This window comes from Pleurodeles waltl, chromosome 9, assembly GCF_031143425.1.
Source record: "Pleurodeles waltl isolate 20211129_DDA chromosome 9, aPleWal1.hap1.20221129, whole genome shotgun sequence".
NCBI lineage: Eukaryota > Metazoa > Chordata > Amphibia > Caudata > Salamandridae > Pleurodeles > Pleurodeles waltl.
In genome coordinates, this window is record NC_090448.1 from 974,170,316 (window position 1) to 974,185,844 (window position 15,529).

At 38.9% G+C, this 15,529-nt stretch overlaps 1 protein-coding gene across 2 annotated transcripts in view; it reads left to right on the forward strand.

Annotated features, from left to right (window-relative positions):
* NOXRED1 (NADP dependent oxidoreductase domain containing 1) overlaps positions 1-15,529 on the forward strand; it is a 60,069-nt gene that overhangs the window by 2,263 nt on the left and 42,277 nt on the right. For both annotated transcript variants that reach the window (XM_069208410.1, XM_069208411.1), the window contains exon 2: positions 11,654-11,852. In XM_069208410.1, the coding sequence (XP_069064511.1) occupies positions 11,683-11,852 (170 nt within the window). In that variant the 5' untranslated portion in view covers positions 11,654-11,682. The remainder of the gene's footprint in view (positions 1-11,653; positions 11,853-15,529) is intronic.

Consider the following 15,529-nt stretch of genomic DNA (forward strand, 5'->3'; position numbering starts at 1 on the left):
CCATCATCATCGTCTCAAATTTTAGCCGCTTGTCATGACTTTTTATTAGGGTCTCCCAGTCCATCCCCCTAATTTCTAATTGGTCAGTCAGTCAGCAGATATAACGTTAACCTATAGTATTTGTTTACCGAATCGACTAATTTCAATGTCAGTCTGTTCACAAGATGCGGATTGGTTCACTTTATGATGTCCTCATCATCCGGCTCTTCAGGTATCGAAATTGTTGCATGTTCCTCTTCAGTCAGTGCCATCATTGTTCAAGTCCTGGGAAAGTACATTTAGCCTACTCTACACATAATTGTATCAAATTGTCTTCATCATCTCCTGTCCGTCGGTACATTGCAGAAAATTCTAGCTAAGCAACTTTAACATCGAGCGGGTCAAGGCTAGTTTGTAGCAGCTTCTTTGCAAATGCGGTTATTGTTTTCTGCTCTCAGTGTGCAAGGCCTAGGGAGACTAGGCCTTTCGTTAAGCTAATTTAGCACTACAAATTAATGCAAAACATAGGTTATACATCTCATTATGACATATTATTAAAATTTTCTCATATATTTTCATTATTTCTTACAGTTTCAGTTCTATTAATACACATGGTGATCACACCCGAGGGCACATTTTCAAACATGCACATTATTTTCTCTATGATTAATTTCTCTACGCATTTCTCATTAGTAAACACATATACATCATTAATAATTTTCTTGATTAGCATATCTGCTTCAACATGCATTTGACGGTCGAGCTATAGTGTTGGTGGCTCCTAGTACATCCTAGTGCAGTTTTTTTTTGGTGTTGCTTTCTATGACCACCTTCACTGATTCCCATACTACCACCTGGCAAAAGTGCCCCTCATCTCTCTATAGCCCGTCTCTCACATACATTTCATTTGTTTTAAAGTGCTGTTAAATACTGTCTTTACTAATCCACTCAGCTACCCAGTACAGATCTGTTTTTTTGCAGCAGGCACATCAACCCTTTGCACTACTTTATGACAAGTCAAAACTTCCACTAGACAAAACTCTGATCTCTTTCTAGTCTAGAAGGAGCATTAATTAAAAAAATTATCTTGCCATTTTTATTGCTGCCTGAAAGCTGGACGCACAAGGTGCTATGCACCCGGTGCTTGCTTTTAAATCGTGTTATTGCTAAACACAGCTCCCCCCCAAAGTCGGTGCCCCCTCTCCAGGTCAGCACCCAATGCAGAAGCACCAGTCACTCCCCCCTAATGCCAGCCCTGAGCATATGTATTAAAGAATAGTGTTTTGATTCATCCTATGCAAGCATGACTTTACACTTTCTTTTTGCCCGTCTTTATATGCCTTCCAGGCTTTATTGTGAAGCAAGTGGGTTTTCAAAGTAAGACGTTATGAGCGCATTCTACCTGTGATTTCAGTTTTTTTGTGATTGTAGCTGTGATTACAGGCAAGCATGCTAAGAAAAGGAATTATGCGAAGGAGTCCTTTTCTTCTTCTTCTAGGTCACCCTCTCCAAACGCCCCGAATACTGCAACATAGATTACCAATTTTAGCAACTCAATTTAGCTGCAGAAAAATCAACATTTAACAGCAATTTATTTTGCTACTGGTAAACATTGCCTCCAAGTTAAACTTGTCTGCTCTGTTCCATAACTACTAGGGTGTTTAACTCATGTTTAATTAGTTACTCTAGTGGTTCACCATGACAAGGATTATCATTATTTACTTGCGCTGGGCACTTACCATAAAATATGTCAGTGAGGTCCTAAAAAATGTGGTACTCACTGGTACTCCTCTTCAGATATAGAACTTTTTTAAACTTGCTAATTGGGTGCACTTTTTAACTCGCTAATTGGGGTAACCTTTTAAATATAAAATTCATCCCCATTAGTGAGTAAGATAGCGTAAAAAGTCTGAAAATTGAATTCATTTTAGACTTGTAGAGACATGCTGTATAAGTGTTTTGTGAGGTATGGAATTGGCATATGGACGCCGTCCTGAAATCTGCTTTTTATATTTACATTTTGAATGAAATAAGCTCTGTGGCTCCGAGATAAAGGGTAAACCTCATGTACGAATAGGGAGAGAAACAGTCTTCTTTCTGTCAATAGCGTTCTTATTCTTTATCTTCTTCTGCCCAGGCATCTGCAAGGTCTTCTTTGCGTCAACCTTCCAGTAGATCTCCTCTCTTCCAATATGAGGAGACAAGGTGACAAGAACTTCTTGGGACATTTTGAGCAAAAGAGCCCCTAACAAGCCTCAGTGCTCCTGACAATGCCAATGATGGCCTGTGGTTGTCAGCTGGAGGCTGTATAAAGCACTTCAAGTCCACCTGGGAGGAATTTACCTCAAATGTACATATACTGAGAGTTTTCAAGGAAGGTTATCACATAGAGTTCTCTTCCATTGCTCCAGATTCTGGGACCATATGTACACAGTGTCCTCACAATTCCTTCAACACGTCTGCAGTGCCTTAAGCAGATCAGTCTGTTTCCGAAGGAAGCCATCACTTGAGTTGTGCAGTAGCATGGGATGGGAGTCTACTTTATTATTTTTCTTGATCCCAAGATGACAGATGAGTATTCAGAATAAAATCAATCTTACCAATAAAATCAATCTGAGAGGTGTCAAGAAATTGACTCAGAGTATTCCATTCAAAATGAAAACTACAACAATAGTAATTCCTTGATTTCTGGAAACAGCCTTCATAATCACAACAGAGTCCAGGGATGCACAATTTCATATTCCTATTGCTGTATCCCATTAGACATTTATGTTGTCTTGTCTAATAGGAAAACATTATTATTTTGATGTATTACCATTTACAATCAAATTTACCTCAAATAATTTTACTAAGGTGATGCCATATGCCATATTACAACTTCAAGCTTGGCATGTCTACCCTCGAATCCATCAAATTGTAGCATGTCACACATGGCTTTGTGTGTGTGTTTTCGATTCTCTGATCATGAATTCATCTTTGTCTGCTGCTTCTTCTCAAGTATTGGAATCCTGTTTCTTAAGACTTCGAAACACTGCTTTCAATGATTGTTCCTTGCTCCATCTTTCTTCAGTGGTCATTGAAGCCGGAATCTCTGGTTAGAGGTTTGCCACTTCATAATGGTCTTTATTTGGCAGTAGCAGTGGTTGTGAGCGGAAAGAGACAGGGAGCAATGCTGCACTATATTTCTGTTCAGGACAGACAGAACTTTAAAGAAGGTCATCTCTCTTTATAATGTCTGCTGTTCTTCAAGTACTGTATCATTTCCAACCCCTTCTGAAGCATTAGCATGTTCTGATTTGGACAGACAGTTTAGTGACCGTGGTCTGTATAAACAGGCAGGGAAGGACACCATGAATCTTTCTCAATTTGGTGGCATTGGAGGTAGGGGCTTTGCATGAACTTAATTTGCTACCTATTAAAGCTGTCCAAATAAGAGGTTCGGAAAATGTTCAGGCAGACAGACTGTCCAAATCAAAAGTCAGAAAAACGCCCAAGCAGGCAGGCTGAACAGAGTATACCTCGCACCTTCAAATCTGTCCATCTAGTGATCTTCATGGTCATTTGCCAGAGCATCAGGACATCTTCCCTAGATCTATTTGTCTCTCCAGAGAATGTGAAACTTCCCAGATTTTGCTCTGCATGTCCTGCTCCAAGGTCTTGGGGTGTGGATGTTCTGTCCATTCCTTCTTCTCTATGCCTTTCTTCCTGTTCTTCGTATTTCTCATTTTCTTCTGAGAATTCAAGAGGATGCAACAGATGTGATAGTGTTTCTTCCTTTCTATCTTTACATTATTTTTAAAGAATTTTATAGATTTCAAAAATATGAATAACATAAAGATTAATTTATTAGCTCAAAAAATTAAAATATATGTATGGCATTCAAATAATTTGATCAATTAATAAAAAAATAAATTACAATAAATGTACTATACAAAAAAAATACTTCCTAAAATATATTGTTTATTTATATTAAATATTAAAACAATAAGGAATAAAACAATGAAGAAATGTATAGATAGTAATAATTTGAAAAATCGTAGGACCCATATTTTAAAACGAAACTATGGTAAATATTTTTTGAAACTATGTAGCATTTTTTATTTTTAAAATACTAAAAACAACAAATATATTAAATAATTTAAAAACACATGTATAAATCCGGAAAGTGTGGGGGCCGGACACACTCACTATTCTAGCCTCAGCCCATGTGGAAAGTGTATGCATTGGTTGGTAAAATTCACAACACCCAAATACTGTAAGTACACATTAAATATTTTCCAGAAATTAAAAAAACACATTTCCAACATCTACAACTCAGTTAAATATCTTAAAATCTGAGAAACTATTAAAAATGTAAAAAGTCTACAAAGGAATCAATCTTTTAAAAAGTGAAATAATAGTATAAATAGTTATAAAAGAAATATTATGCCTCAACCCAATAGCACACCTAAACCTCAAAGAATAATATTTTAAATCTGTTCTAAAATGAAAAAAATATTTCAATAATCAAATAAGCATTCACAATTTTGAACATATTCAACTTTGTAATTATGATTTAATAATATAATTCGCCCAATATGCCCTACAACTCTTAATAAACATATAATAAACATATAATAAATAGTTTTTAAATTAAACATATAAATAAATCATTCAATAACGTGAAAAGTAAACATTGAATGAAAAAACTATTAAAACTTAAAATAATAATATATGAATCGATTAATAATATTAATATATATTTTAATTAAGACTGACCCCAATCTCAAATAAACCCTCACACCCCAAAAATTAAAAACAATAGTAAAACTGTAAAAATTGGAAACAATTATGCCAAAGGACAGTATGTGTATCAAAATGAACACTTTCTTGGCGTGCTTTAACATATGAAAATGGCCACAACTTTATTGTATTAGGCATTTTTGTCACGTACTTGTGTCTAAATATAAGTGCCAGTTTGCTAAAACTTAAAAATAAAAACAGCATTACTTTTTGCTTTAGTTTTGGGTCTGTGTCTGTTTGAGTAAGCACACATTGATGACCTTTTAGCTTTGACATGTTAACTCCTGCCATAGCCCTCCATTCCAAAGGACTGCTTGTGCGCTCACTACTTACACAGCTACACAGAAAAAATATGTGATTGCCTGAGAAGCATGTGCAAAGTGTTCCACCTGCCCGCACCTTGTAACTGTAATAGTCCTATGTTTTTGTTTGGTTTTGGGTCTAGTAGTCATGCATTTATAAGAAAGCAAAACCACACGTACAAGAAGGGAAATAATAAGAATATTCTTTACTTTCATAGCTTAATATAAGTTTAGGATAAGTGTGCTATGTCGAAAACCTTGAACAGAACTCCCAGAATGGACAGAGGTAGTTGTTAAGTATAACTCCCAAGTCTGAAAATTGGTGGTCTGCTGAAATGTAGTGATTCAGCTCTAAAGCCATGTGTTCTTCGTTTGGAGAGGGCCTATGTTGGACAGAACTACTTGGGTAGTGCTTCTACCAGTGCATCCTTGCCCCATCAATGCTAAAAATGGATTTGAGTTTAGAGGAAGCTTAATATATTATTGGAATCTGGCATGAACAGAAATGGATAACTATGTTCCTGTGATGGGGAAGGACATGGAGTGTGCCTTTTTCAGTACAGTGAAGACTTTTTGGGGAAAGTGGTGGACCATTATGAAAGAAAGTGAGGTCTCATTATGAGAAGGAATGGGTCAGTTAAAGCTACGATCGCCAATTGAAAGAATGCCTTTCTAAAACACAAATATATTTATAATGCTTAGACACAAATACACTATATCCATTTCACTTTAGAGTGTACAACAAATGTTATCCTATGGTTGAAGGTTTCAATCTGGCCTTGAAGGGAGCTTTGATGATTCAATAGGAGTATACCCCCTCGGTAGTTCACAAAGGGAAACCCTAGCCAATTAGTCACAAGAACAGACAGGACACTTAAAAAAAAAAAAGCATCGCTCCTTGATCTTTCTCCTTGATACTAGCAATGGCAAGGGGAGAAAAAAAGCTTCACAGATTGAGGGCAAAGATATCACAGTTAAAAACCTGGCAGTTTGAGTTCCTCGTGTATTGTTTGCAAATAACTACACCTATCATCAAAGCAGGAAATTGGGCTTGAGCCAAAAAAGCAAGCGCTCTAGTTGGCAAAAGGAATGTGCAAGATGGTTGATGGGGAATTGTCTAGTTAACTGGGTTGCGTACTGATCACAGCCCATGCCAGTGGTGCTAGCAACTATATAGCAGCAAAGATTGTCACCCAAGTGTGTTATGCGAAGAAAAGATCCCAGGACCTGCAATCTCAGAAATTACACTGTTGCAGCATGAATCCCTGGCCAGAATGAAGAAAGAAATTGAAAAACTAAACTGTGCATTAAGAATGGGCTTTCCAAATTTGAGTCTTTGAGATCTAGCAATTTGGTTACCCATGTGGCTGAGAAGGTTGATGTTAGGTCAGGGCCTGTTGTGGTTGTTCAAGGACAAGGCCAATCTGAACCCCTCACATCGTTTTCAGAAAGGTTGGGATGGCTTGATTGCAGAACTCATGTTTCCAGATTCTCAGTTTTATTAAAAGGGAAAATGTCGTAAAGGAAGCATGTTGTACAAACATGCAGTGTCTTCCCTCTAGCCCTGGTGATTATTGCTTGAGAATACAAGATCAGCGCCCAGTTCAACACCTCTGTATAGGATTTCCTTACACACTGTATTCCCCATGGTCGATCAACTTAGAATGCAGAGCTTGCATTAGAATTGTTCAATGGGGCCCTGATTCAGTTACAGTATGGAGAGTAAATGATCTTAGACTGGATGGGGAGCTCACGAGCCACATGACTTCGCATCTTTAGATTCTGTTTCAGAGCCACTGCCTTCTTCAGTGTGGAGTCTTACTTAAGGGTTTGAAAGGGTCACAATGATGGTGCTGCTCTCTTCAGCATTGAAGGTGCTGGTGACCATGATGGCAGCCTGTGTGTTCTCTGTTTCATATCAACGTTTTGAGAGCCATATTACCTAAGCTGTCTCTTTAAAATGATTTCATCACCTTCAGAATGGTGCTGTAGGTGGGTGATATTTTACTGTCTTTTCCACAAAATTAAAACCTAGTATCTTGAATATTTTTTGTTATATTCCTGGGGTCCAGAAAATGTGCACCACAGTGCGTGCGTTGAGTGAAGCTAAGTGCATGATACAGTAGCAGCTTTAGGCGAAGGTAGTTTGTCATTACCCTGCCGTAAGAGGTTGAAGAGGTAACGTGGATAGAGCTGGAACGGGGCTCTGGAGGGGTCAAGGGATTTGTGCATTGGTCTTGCTTGCTCCAGAATGAGGAACAGAAGTCAGTGATTCCTGCTGAAGTGCAGGTGGGAAAAATACCTGATGAGAGACGGGGAGATTCCTAATTGTGGAAATTATGTAGGTGAGTAGTTCTAGTAGCAGTGTCTCTGTTTTTATTTATTGTGACTTATAAAACGTGAACCCAGCTGGAAAGCAACAGAACTGTAAATAGTGCAGATGTAGGGAATGATTCAAGATTGTGTATAAAGCAGAAAGGAGAGTGGTCTTTATATCTTATCCTAGAAATAAGGAGGAGCTTGGAGGTTCAACAATGTTAGAAATTGAGATGATCTTTGGAAAAATGAATTATCACCTTTCTGAAGTGAAGGAGTGAGACTGATCTACAGAAGAAATATGTTTCTTGTTTTGAACGTGCTGCTTGAAAAGGATTGCCATCTGATCTCTTCTTATTTTTTTAACTTAAGGTCTGGTGAAGGCATGTTTCATGTTTTTGTGCTGGGCTTCTTAGTTGGAGAAATACTATACCGGGTGGGTGGTTTTGTTTTCATAGCTTCATAAGCGATACAGAATGTCTTACATATGGTATCAAAATATTGTTGGCAGAATAATTTCCTATTAAAATATGTGTCCTGCATATTGTTTACAAAAAATAACTCAACTGGTATTAAGCCAAAACCTGTAACCAATGAGACAATATTTTTGTAAAAGGTATTTACGATTCAATGTTTAAATCAGACAATATTTCTGACAACAGTATTTTGACATACAGCCACTTATGAATGAGGTTGTCAGGGGCAAACAGTACACGTCCTATAGGGTAGGAGTTTTGTGGTTGCATTTCCCCTGGGCATTTGCTAGGTTGTGCTGTATTATGCATGGCACTATTTTGGAGCCCTTTTTTCAGCAGAGAATGCCAAAAAGAGGGCGTTACCACAATCAAGGTGGGAAGGGACCAGAATTTGGACGCTTATTCGAAGTCAACCTAGTAGAAGTATGGAAAGAGAGAGCTGCCACCAGTTTAAGTTTTCTTGACAATGCTATTTCTCGAGGTGAGGTCACTTTTGCTGAGGAATCAAAGAGATTTTATATGAGTGGGAGTCAGGTAAGCTTCTTTTTAGAAAAACAGTCATGGGTCTCAACTAGTTTGATTCTGTTGGCCATTGGGATGAATTTGGTTTTAGTAGGGTCCCTTTGAGGTAGACACTCAACATACATGTTTGGTTACGTATGAGATAGACGTTTGAGTGAATTATTTTTCTTGCTAGTTGGGGATTCCATATAGTTGGTTACCTTCAGTGTAGTAACGGACATTGATTCATTGCTTGGACAGTAGTAAGCGGAGAGTGTATTACATTTATAGTTTGAAGATCAAAAACAAGACAATAATTTCTTTGACTAATCTGCAAATCACTGGTAGGAGCGGTGACTTAAAGTTGACCACCGGGAAGAGTTGGTGACAGTTACAGAGACAAAGTGGAAACCCAGTTTAGCCAGTGTTATCAATTCCTATCCATTTTAATAGGAATTCGATCAAGGCTTGATGACCATTTACATATAAAGCTGCTGACAGATCAAGCAAGGTCAGGCTAAAGGAGAACTGTTGCCTTTGATTAGACAGGACTCATCGATAACATGAACAGTTGCCATGTAAATGCTGCAAGGTTGTCTGAATTCTGACTGTCTGGTAGGACTGTGTTGCGACTGAGTAGGTCTTGCAATTAGATGCCAATTGCTTTTTCAGTAATCTTTCCAATAAAGAGGATGTGCCAGTGTTCGTTGCGGTTATTGGGGATGAAGTTTGTTTTTTTCAGCAGGGTATGTTTATTTAGAAGTGCATCGCTGGCTTACTGTGATACAGTTGAAAATAACAGTGAGCAGCAAAGTGAGCGCTTCCTCGGAGCAGGATGCTATGATGATTGTAGGAGTGATATGGCCTTTGCATGTGGTGGCTTTGAGGGTGATGAATATATCAATGTTATCTTTGTGTCTGGCCATTTTGAAGGTATTTTCTTTATTTAGCAACATTTATTTATTATTTTTACAATGTTAATGAAGGTATCCTTTTCAATATGTTGTGTGGCTGAGTGGCAGGAATGATATCATTTACTTGATAATGTTGATTGTACATTCTTCAATCTTATCAGTTTGTTGGGTAGTTGGGATTTTCGCCATTTCCTCTCTAGTTTCATAATGGTTTGTATGCAGTTGGTGAATTCTCTGATGTTCCAGAATGTCGAGGGTCCGGGTTTCATGCAGTACAGGTCTATGGGGATGTGAATGTAAACATTAAGGGCCAGATGTAGCAAAGGGTTTTTCCCATTCGGTGTCAATGGGAAAATGTGTTTGTACATATGGCCCTAACTTTCAGGGTTGAGATTGAGCGAGTCAAGAAGAAGGTTCACATTGGCTCCTCTGTTGCTTGTGCTGGCCAGATTGCAGAGGTCATGAGAGTGTTGATGGTAAAATCCTTTGAAAAACAAAGCTGCTCCTTAGTCAGTTTTGATTGGCCAGGTTGGTACTGGTAGATAAGGATTGGAATGGCTCTCTGGTCTGACCGGTCTAGTGGCAATAAGGGTGATGTGAGAGTGTCTGCATGGTGTTGAGGAGATCAAGAACTTAAACCCTGGTTTGGGTTGGTTCCATGAATTGTTGTAAGATGCTCATGATGTTGATGATTTCTACCGAAATCCAGAAATACCTTCACTCAGTGGGCTTAAAAGTGACAGATGCAACACTTGCTTTTTAGGTTTTGTGTTCTTCTGCACTTTCTCCTAGAAATCGTTCTTTTGTTCTCTTCTGTTGTCCGAAGTCGATAATCTGCTGCAACAGCCGACTTTGTTGTTTGAGTTGTTCTTTCTGTCGTTGTTGGAAGTCTTGACTTACTCTAAAGTCCTTCCGACTGTTTCTGCAGGGCTCCTCCCTGCCTTAAAATGACTCGAAAGTTAAGAGGCTAAACAAAACCCAAACATTGTCTGAATTTTGACAACAGCATGCAAGATGCTAATTAATTTAGTGGTCGTCCTTGCATATATCAAAGTACAGTCACCTCTTTAAAATTATTTTATAATTTGAGCATTAGTGGCTCTGTTATTTTCTGTTATCAAATGGCTGATCGTTTTAATAATGTGATAAATGTAATTGGAAAAAGGATTCGCAGGAGGGCTTTATTCACCATATGTGAGCATAATAACATGATTAAAGCACAACCGCTAACAGTTTTCAGTCCTTTATAGCATACATTTGAGGAGTGTGGTGCTAATATATTTATTGTGTCAATTATTAATTGTCTTCCATGCATCTCACTTAAGGATATTTGTTATTTTACTTTGGTTCGTATGAGATCCATCTGTGAGGAAGCTGTTTAATCTTATAGACAGATAAGAACACAGATATGACTATTAAATCATCCAGTGATCATACCTACCTAGGAGGTGAGTGATGGGCAGGTCACTCGATTTCAAAGTCGCATGATCAGGGAAACCAATTGACACCAACCGCTTCTGTCCTGCTTGAGATTTCTTGAGGTAGGGTGCTTAAGACACTGGTTTTGCAATAGGGATGAGAGCTTATGAACGTTTATGTCATGTGATGCCACCTTCTGCCAAAGCATAAAAGGGCATTTCTTATCTGTGCTGAAAATGTAGCTGACTGTGTGACTTTTACTTGGCCTTTTCTTAAAGAGTGGGACCAGAGACTTCTTTGCAGTCAACAAATCAAACGTGGTCTGTTTCTTATTGGAATGGCGCAACTTTAGCAGCCTGTGATTGTCTCAGAAGTTTCTGAATTCTCCATCCTATTATGGCATTAATCTTTAACCTCGGTATGCTGTGGCTGTCATGTGCATGCCCTCTATCTGAAATCCGGTTTGCCCATAACAACCATATCCTATCACAGCATGAAGCCATTCTCTTGTCTCCCAAAAAATTGCTACTGCTGCAAGCAGACATTCATGCAGAATTTCACCAGATCTTTTTAATGGTATTCAAAGACTCAAAAAAAATAAAGGTGTAACCTCTCTCTGGTGGGCTCAGGCTCTGAGTTTCTCATTTTTGGTGTGTTAAGCCTCATCGGAAGCCCAGGTCAACACCGTGTATATGAAGTTTACTTAAAGGCAAGTTAAGTTCTTTCGTTTTTGAACACAGGTCTCTGTAAGCCAGGAATAACACATTGGACTGACCACATTCTCTCTGACATTACTTGTGTATAGCAGAATTCAGATGCAGCAATTCAGTTTTTTTCAATATGGGATTTATCTTTTTCTTTGTTGCTACAGCCATTGCTGAATCTATGAACAGCTCCTGACATTTGGTAACTGTTAAGGTTTGAAAGGTTAGTAGTTTGTAACATGGTGTTCTCTACTATGCAGGGTCTGTCATACTACTCTAGCAGCCTGCAATGGCTTTGGACAAATTGGACATCACTGGGGACCTGAAGTCTTTTCAGTTTGAGAACGGAGTCGACATCAGTCACTGGCATCTCCTGCCCCTGAGGGAGCGTTCTAAAGGTCTGATGGTGACTGCTTGTGCACATGCTGTCTTCTTCTGCAAACTCCTGCACTCCATGAGGTAAGGTGGGTGTTCCATCTTAGGGTGTGATATGCTTGAAAGGGAAGTTCAACCAAACTCTTTTGGTATTTAATCGACCACTGTACCAAACACTTGGTAGCCGCCATGTTCTTCTTCCTTTCTATTCTCCATTGCAAGTGAAGAAGAGGCACGTGTTTCTTTGTTACTTTATGTGGATGCCTTCCCATGAACGCTTAACATAATGCAACATGTAAAGTTATGTGTGCTGCTCTTGCACTGGAAATGTGGCAGAGAAAGATAGCTGCTGCCAAGGGTTAAATTCCACCTGTTGAAGTAGAAGATTCAATGGAAAAAGTGAAAGAACTGGATGGATCTAGAAATTTGGGCTGTGGGTCATTTGATAGCCAAACAATGTAATGTATGGAAATACCATTTGAAGAGCTACTGGTTTCGAGTCCTGACTAGTCAGCTATTCAAGGTGAATGATCTGTAACCGGTTGGCAGCTGATAACAAGTAATTGAAGAGTGTAACTTTATAAGGAGAAAAGATGTGTATCACATTTCAACTGAGAGATGTAATTTGCACTTAAGCAACACCGCTTACCTGAGTGGACCACCAGTGAAGCTCACTGCAACTGTCATGGATAGCTCATGAATGCATTAACCAATTATGCAAGGGAGGGCACTGTAACAGGAAAAATGTTGCTAATAAAAGATTCACTGCTTCTTTATTACCAGAATCAATAATAGGTACAGGAGGGAGACCAGGTTCAGATTTCTTGCATTAAGAGAACCTGCAAACATCCGTTGACACATTACGGAGAATCATTCACAGGAGATAACTATTATAATTTACAAAAAAATAAAATATCTGGCCTGTATCATCTTTGTGAGTGCATATTAACACATAATCAGAACTATACTTGCGTTCTGCTTTCCTAATTATCTCATATCAGAGCTTACAGAACCTCTCTGGAATGCACTTCTGAGTTCAAAGAAGACCTTTATTGTTGTTAATTCTTCCCCACCCACAAGTTCTTGAGAGACGAATTAATAGACTTCAAGCACACGTTTAAAAGAGTAAAAGTAGTCGCAGCAATGAAAACAAAATATATCACAGTACTTCTCAGTTGCAATGTACACAGCATGTATATATCTTTATATGATCATATTAGCAAAGCATAAAAATCAAAATTCATCACCGTATGAGCAAGTAGGACCTATCTTCAGCTTCATCTTTCTGGGGTCTGCAAGTTGATGACTCCAGTCAACTGCGAGAAAGAGATTATCTACCTACACGGGAGACTGGCAACTGGCGCCTAGTTCCAGCCTGAAGTCAAGCAGATTCGAATCTAACTCACTGTAGCCCCGAGTCATCCTTACAAAAGCGTGCCCCCTCCTCTCAGACTCAGGAAAACTACGCAAGCCTTTGGAGACTGGCCAGATCTCCTAGACTTCTCCTCTTCCCAAGCCTGAGCAGAAAGGAAAACACCAAATGTACTCTCTCTTATCAGGTCTAGTCTGGTGTGAAGAAAACAGCTTGGTTCATCTTGTGGAAAAACATAGCTTGGAAAAATACAGACATCTGCGATGTTTCAACTGCAATGTCTAACTCCACGTTAAAGCCAATAGGCAGCTAACCTAAATATCAAATGTAATGTCTAATGTCATGTCAAAGCCAATAGGCAGCTGAGCTGATTACAAAATGTAAGGTCTAATATAATGTCAAAGCCAATAGGCAGCTAAGCTGAATACAGAATGTAATGTCTAATATCATGTCAAAGCCAATAGGCAGCTGAGCTGAATACAAAATGTAATGTCTAATATCATGTCAAAGCCAATAGGCAGCTGAGCTGAATACAAAATGTAATGTCTAATATCATGTCAAAGCCAATAGGCAGCTGAGCTGAATACAAAATGTAATGTCTAATATCATGTCAAAGCCAATAGGCAGCTGAACTGAATACAGAATGTAATGTCTAATATCATGTCAAAGCCAATAGGCAGCTGAACTGAATACAGCATGTCAAAGCCAATAGGCAGAATACAGAATGTAATGGCTAATGCAATGTCAAAGCCAATAGGCAGCTAAACTAAATACAGCATATCAAAGCCAATAGGCAGAATACAGAAAGTAATGGCTAATGCCATGTCAAAGCCAATAGGCGGCTAAACTGAACAAAACATATAATGTGCTACTGGTGAACATTGAGCAACTAATCTGCGCAGCGGTGAAACACAAAGTCATTGGTCAAACACAATTAATAGCATCACAACTTGACAGCACCATAAATCCTTCTTTTGCAGTCTTCCATTTCAAAATCAGGCTCATGCACCACAATGGCCACATTTCATATATTTCTGTCACTCAACTGCACTACTGTCTTCTCCACACACAACTGTATAGGATGCAGAAAATTTGGCAAACCTTACTCCTTCACTCTGAACAACTTCTGATAAACCACCCACCCTTCCTAAAATTCACGCACTTTTTAATTTTGCTACCAAAATTACCACAATTACTCACATGCTCAAACCTGCTATTTTCGACCCTTACTACCTTGAACACTTTAGCCCAACTTCTACCCTTCATATGTCCCATCTGACTTTCATCTCTTCAAACAGCTTCCTATTTGTGCAACTATGTGAAGGGGTACAAATTGCATACAATTAGCAAATTACTTTTTTCCAGTGCCTTTCTTTACATAGATTTTCAACAGCATGCTCTCCTTTAATACAAAGTACCACTCTCACCAGTCGATTACTTTGTTACAAATATGCAGTTTTTATATGTTGAACATCATGCATGGACAAATACTAATTGCACTCTGTTTGTGGTAATGTTCATATCACAGCATAAGTCTCGTGTATGAACATCTCAGTCAGGTAACAACTTCATGAGTATTCACATGGCTAACAAACTTCGCTTCCACCCACTTCCAGAAATAATTACCAATAGAGATGGGATGTGAAGGACCAGACCCCTTAATAACAGCCAACCCAGAAAAATGCAGTAGCCTTTCTCATTGTGTCGCCAGAAACCTCATCATCTTCCCTGGATACAGTACTGTCTTTTTCAACTTGCAGCGTAGCTCACAAGCTGTGCATGATGTTAAAAGATTAATCTAAAACAAATGGGCAAAGCCAAAGAAGGTGAACCTTTCAGTCTTAGGAAGCCTAGGTAGTTTAGATTATGGTTTAGAGGAATATTTACTTTTAAAGAAAATTTAAATTTTGAAATTTACTTTGAACAAAAGCATTGTTTGACCTGATCATGAGCTTCCTTGTCATTGTATGGTGATTTTATGGGCTCAAAATCGAGCTTCCATGTGCCATTTGCCAAACTCCTCAGAAGTATTCAAGATCAAAGCTAATGCTCTCCTGTGTGTGTTTGGGATAAAAATAATCTGCATGAAGCCCTAATATAGTCTGCAGTAAATAAGCTCCATATATCAATGTTCTCAGACGTGGCTCACTGCGCTTTGAAGGGGAGGGTGCGGTGCGTGGGGGGGGGAACACTTAATAAAAAATAAATGAAAATAAAAACTTACCTGCTCCGTTGACGCCGCGCCGCTCCTCTTCCCCTCGTCACTCCAGGCACAGGCTCCCAGCCTGCCCTGCTGCCAATCCTGACGCTGCTCAGAGCAGTGTTAGGATTGCCCGGGAACACCCAGCCAGAGCGCTCCCAGGCAGACTGAGAGACTTTGCCTGCTCTC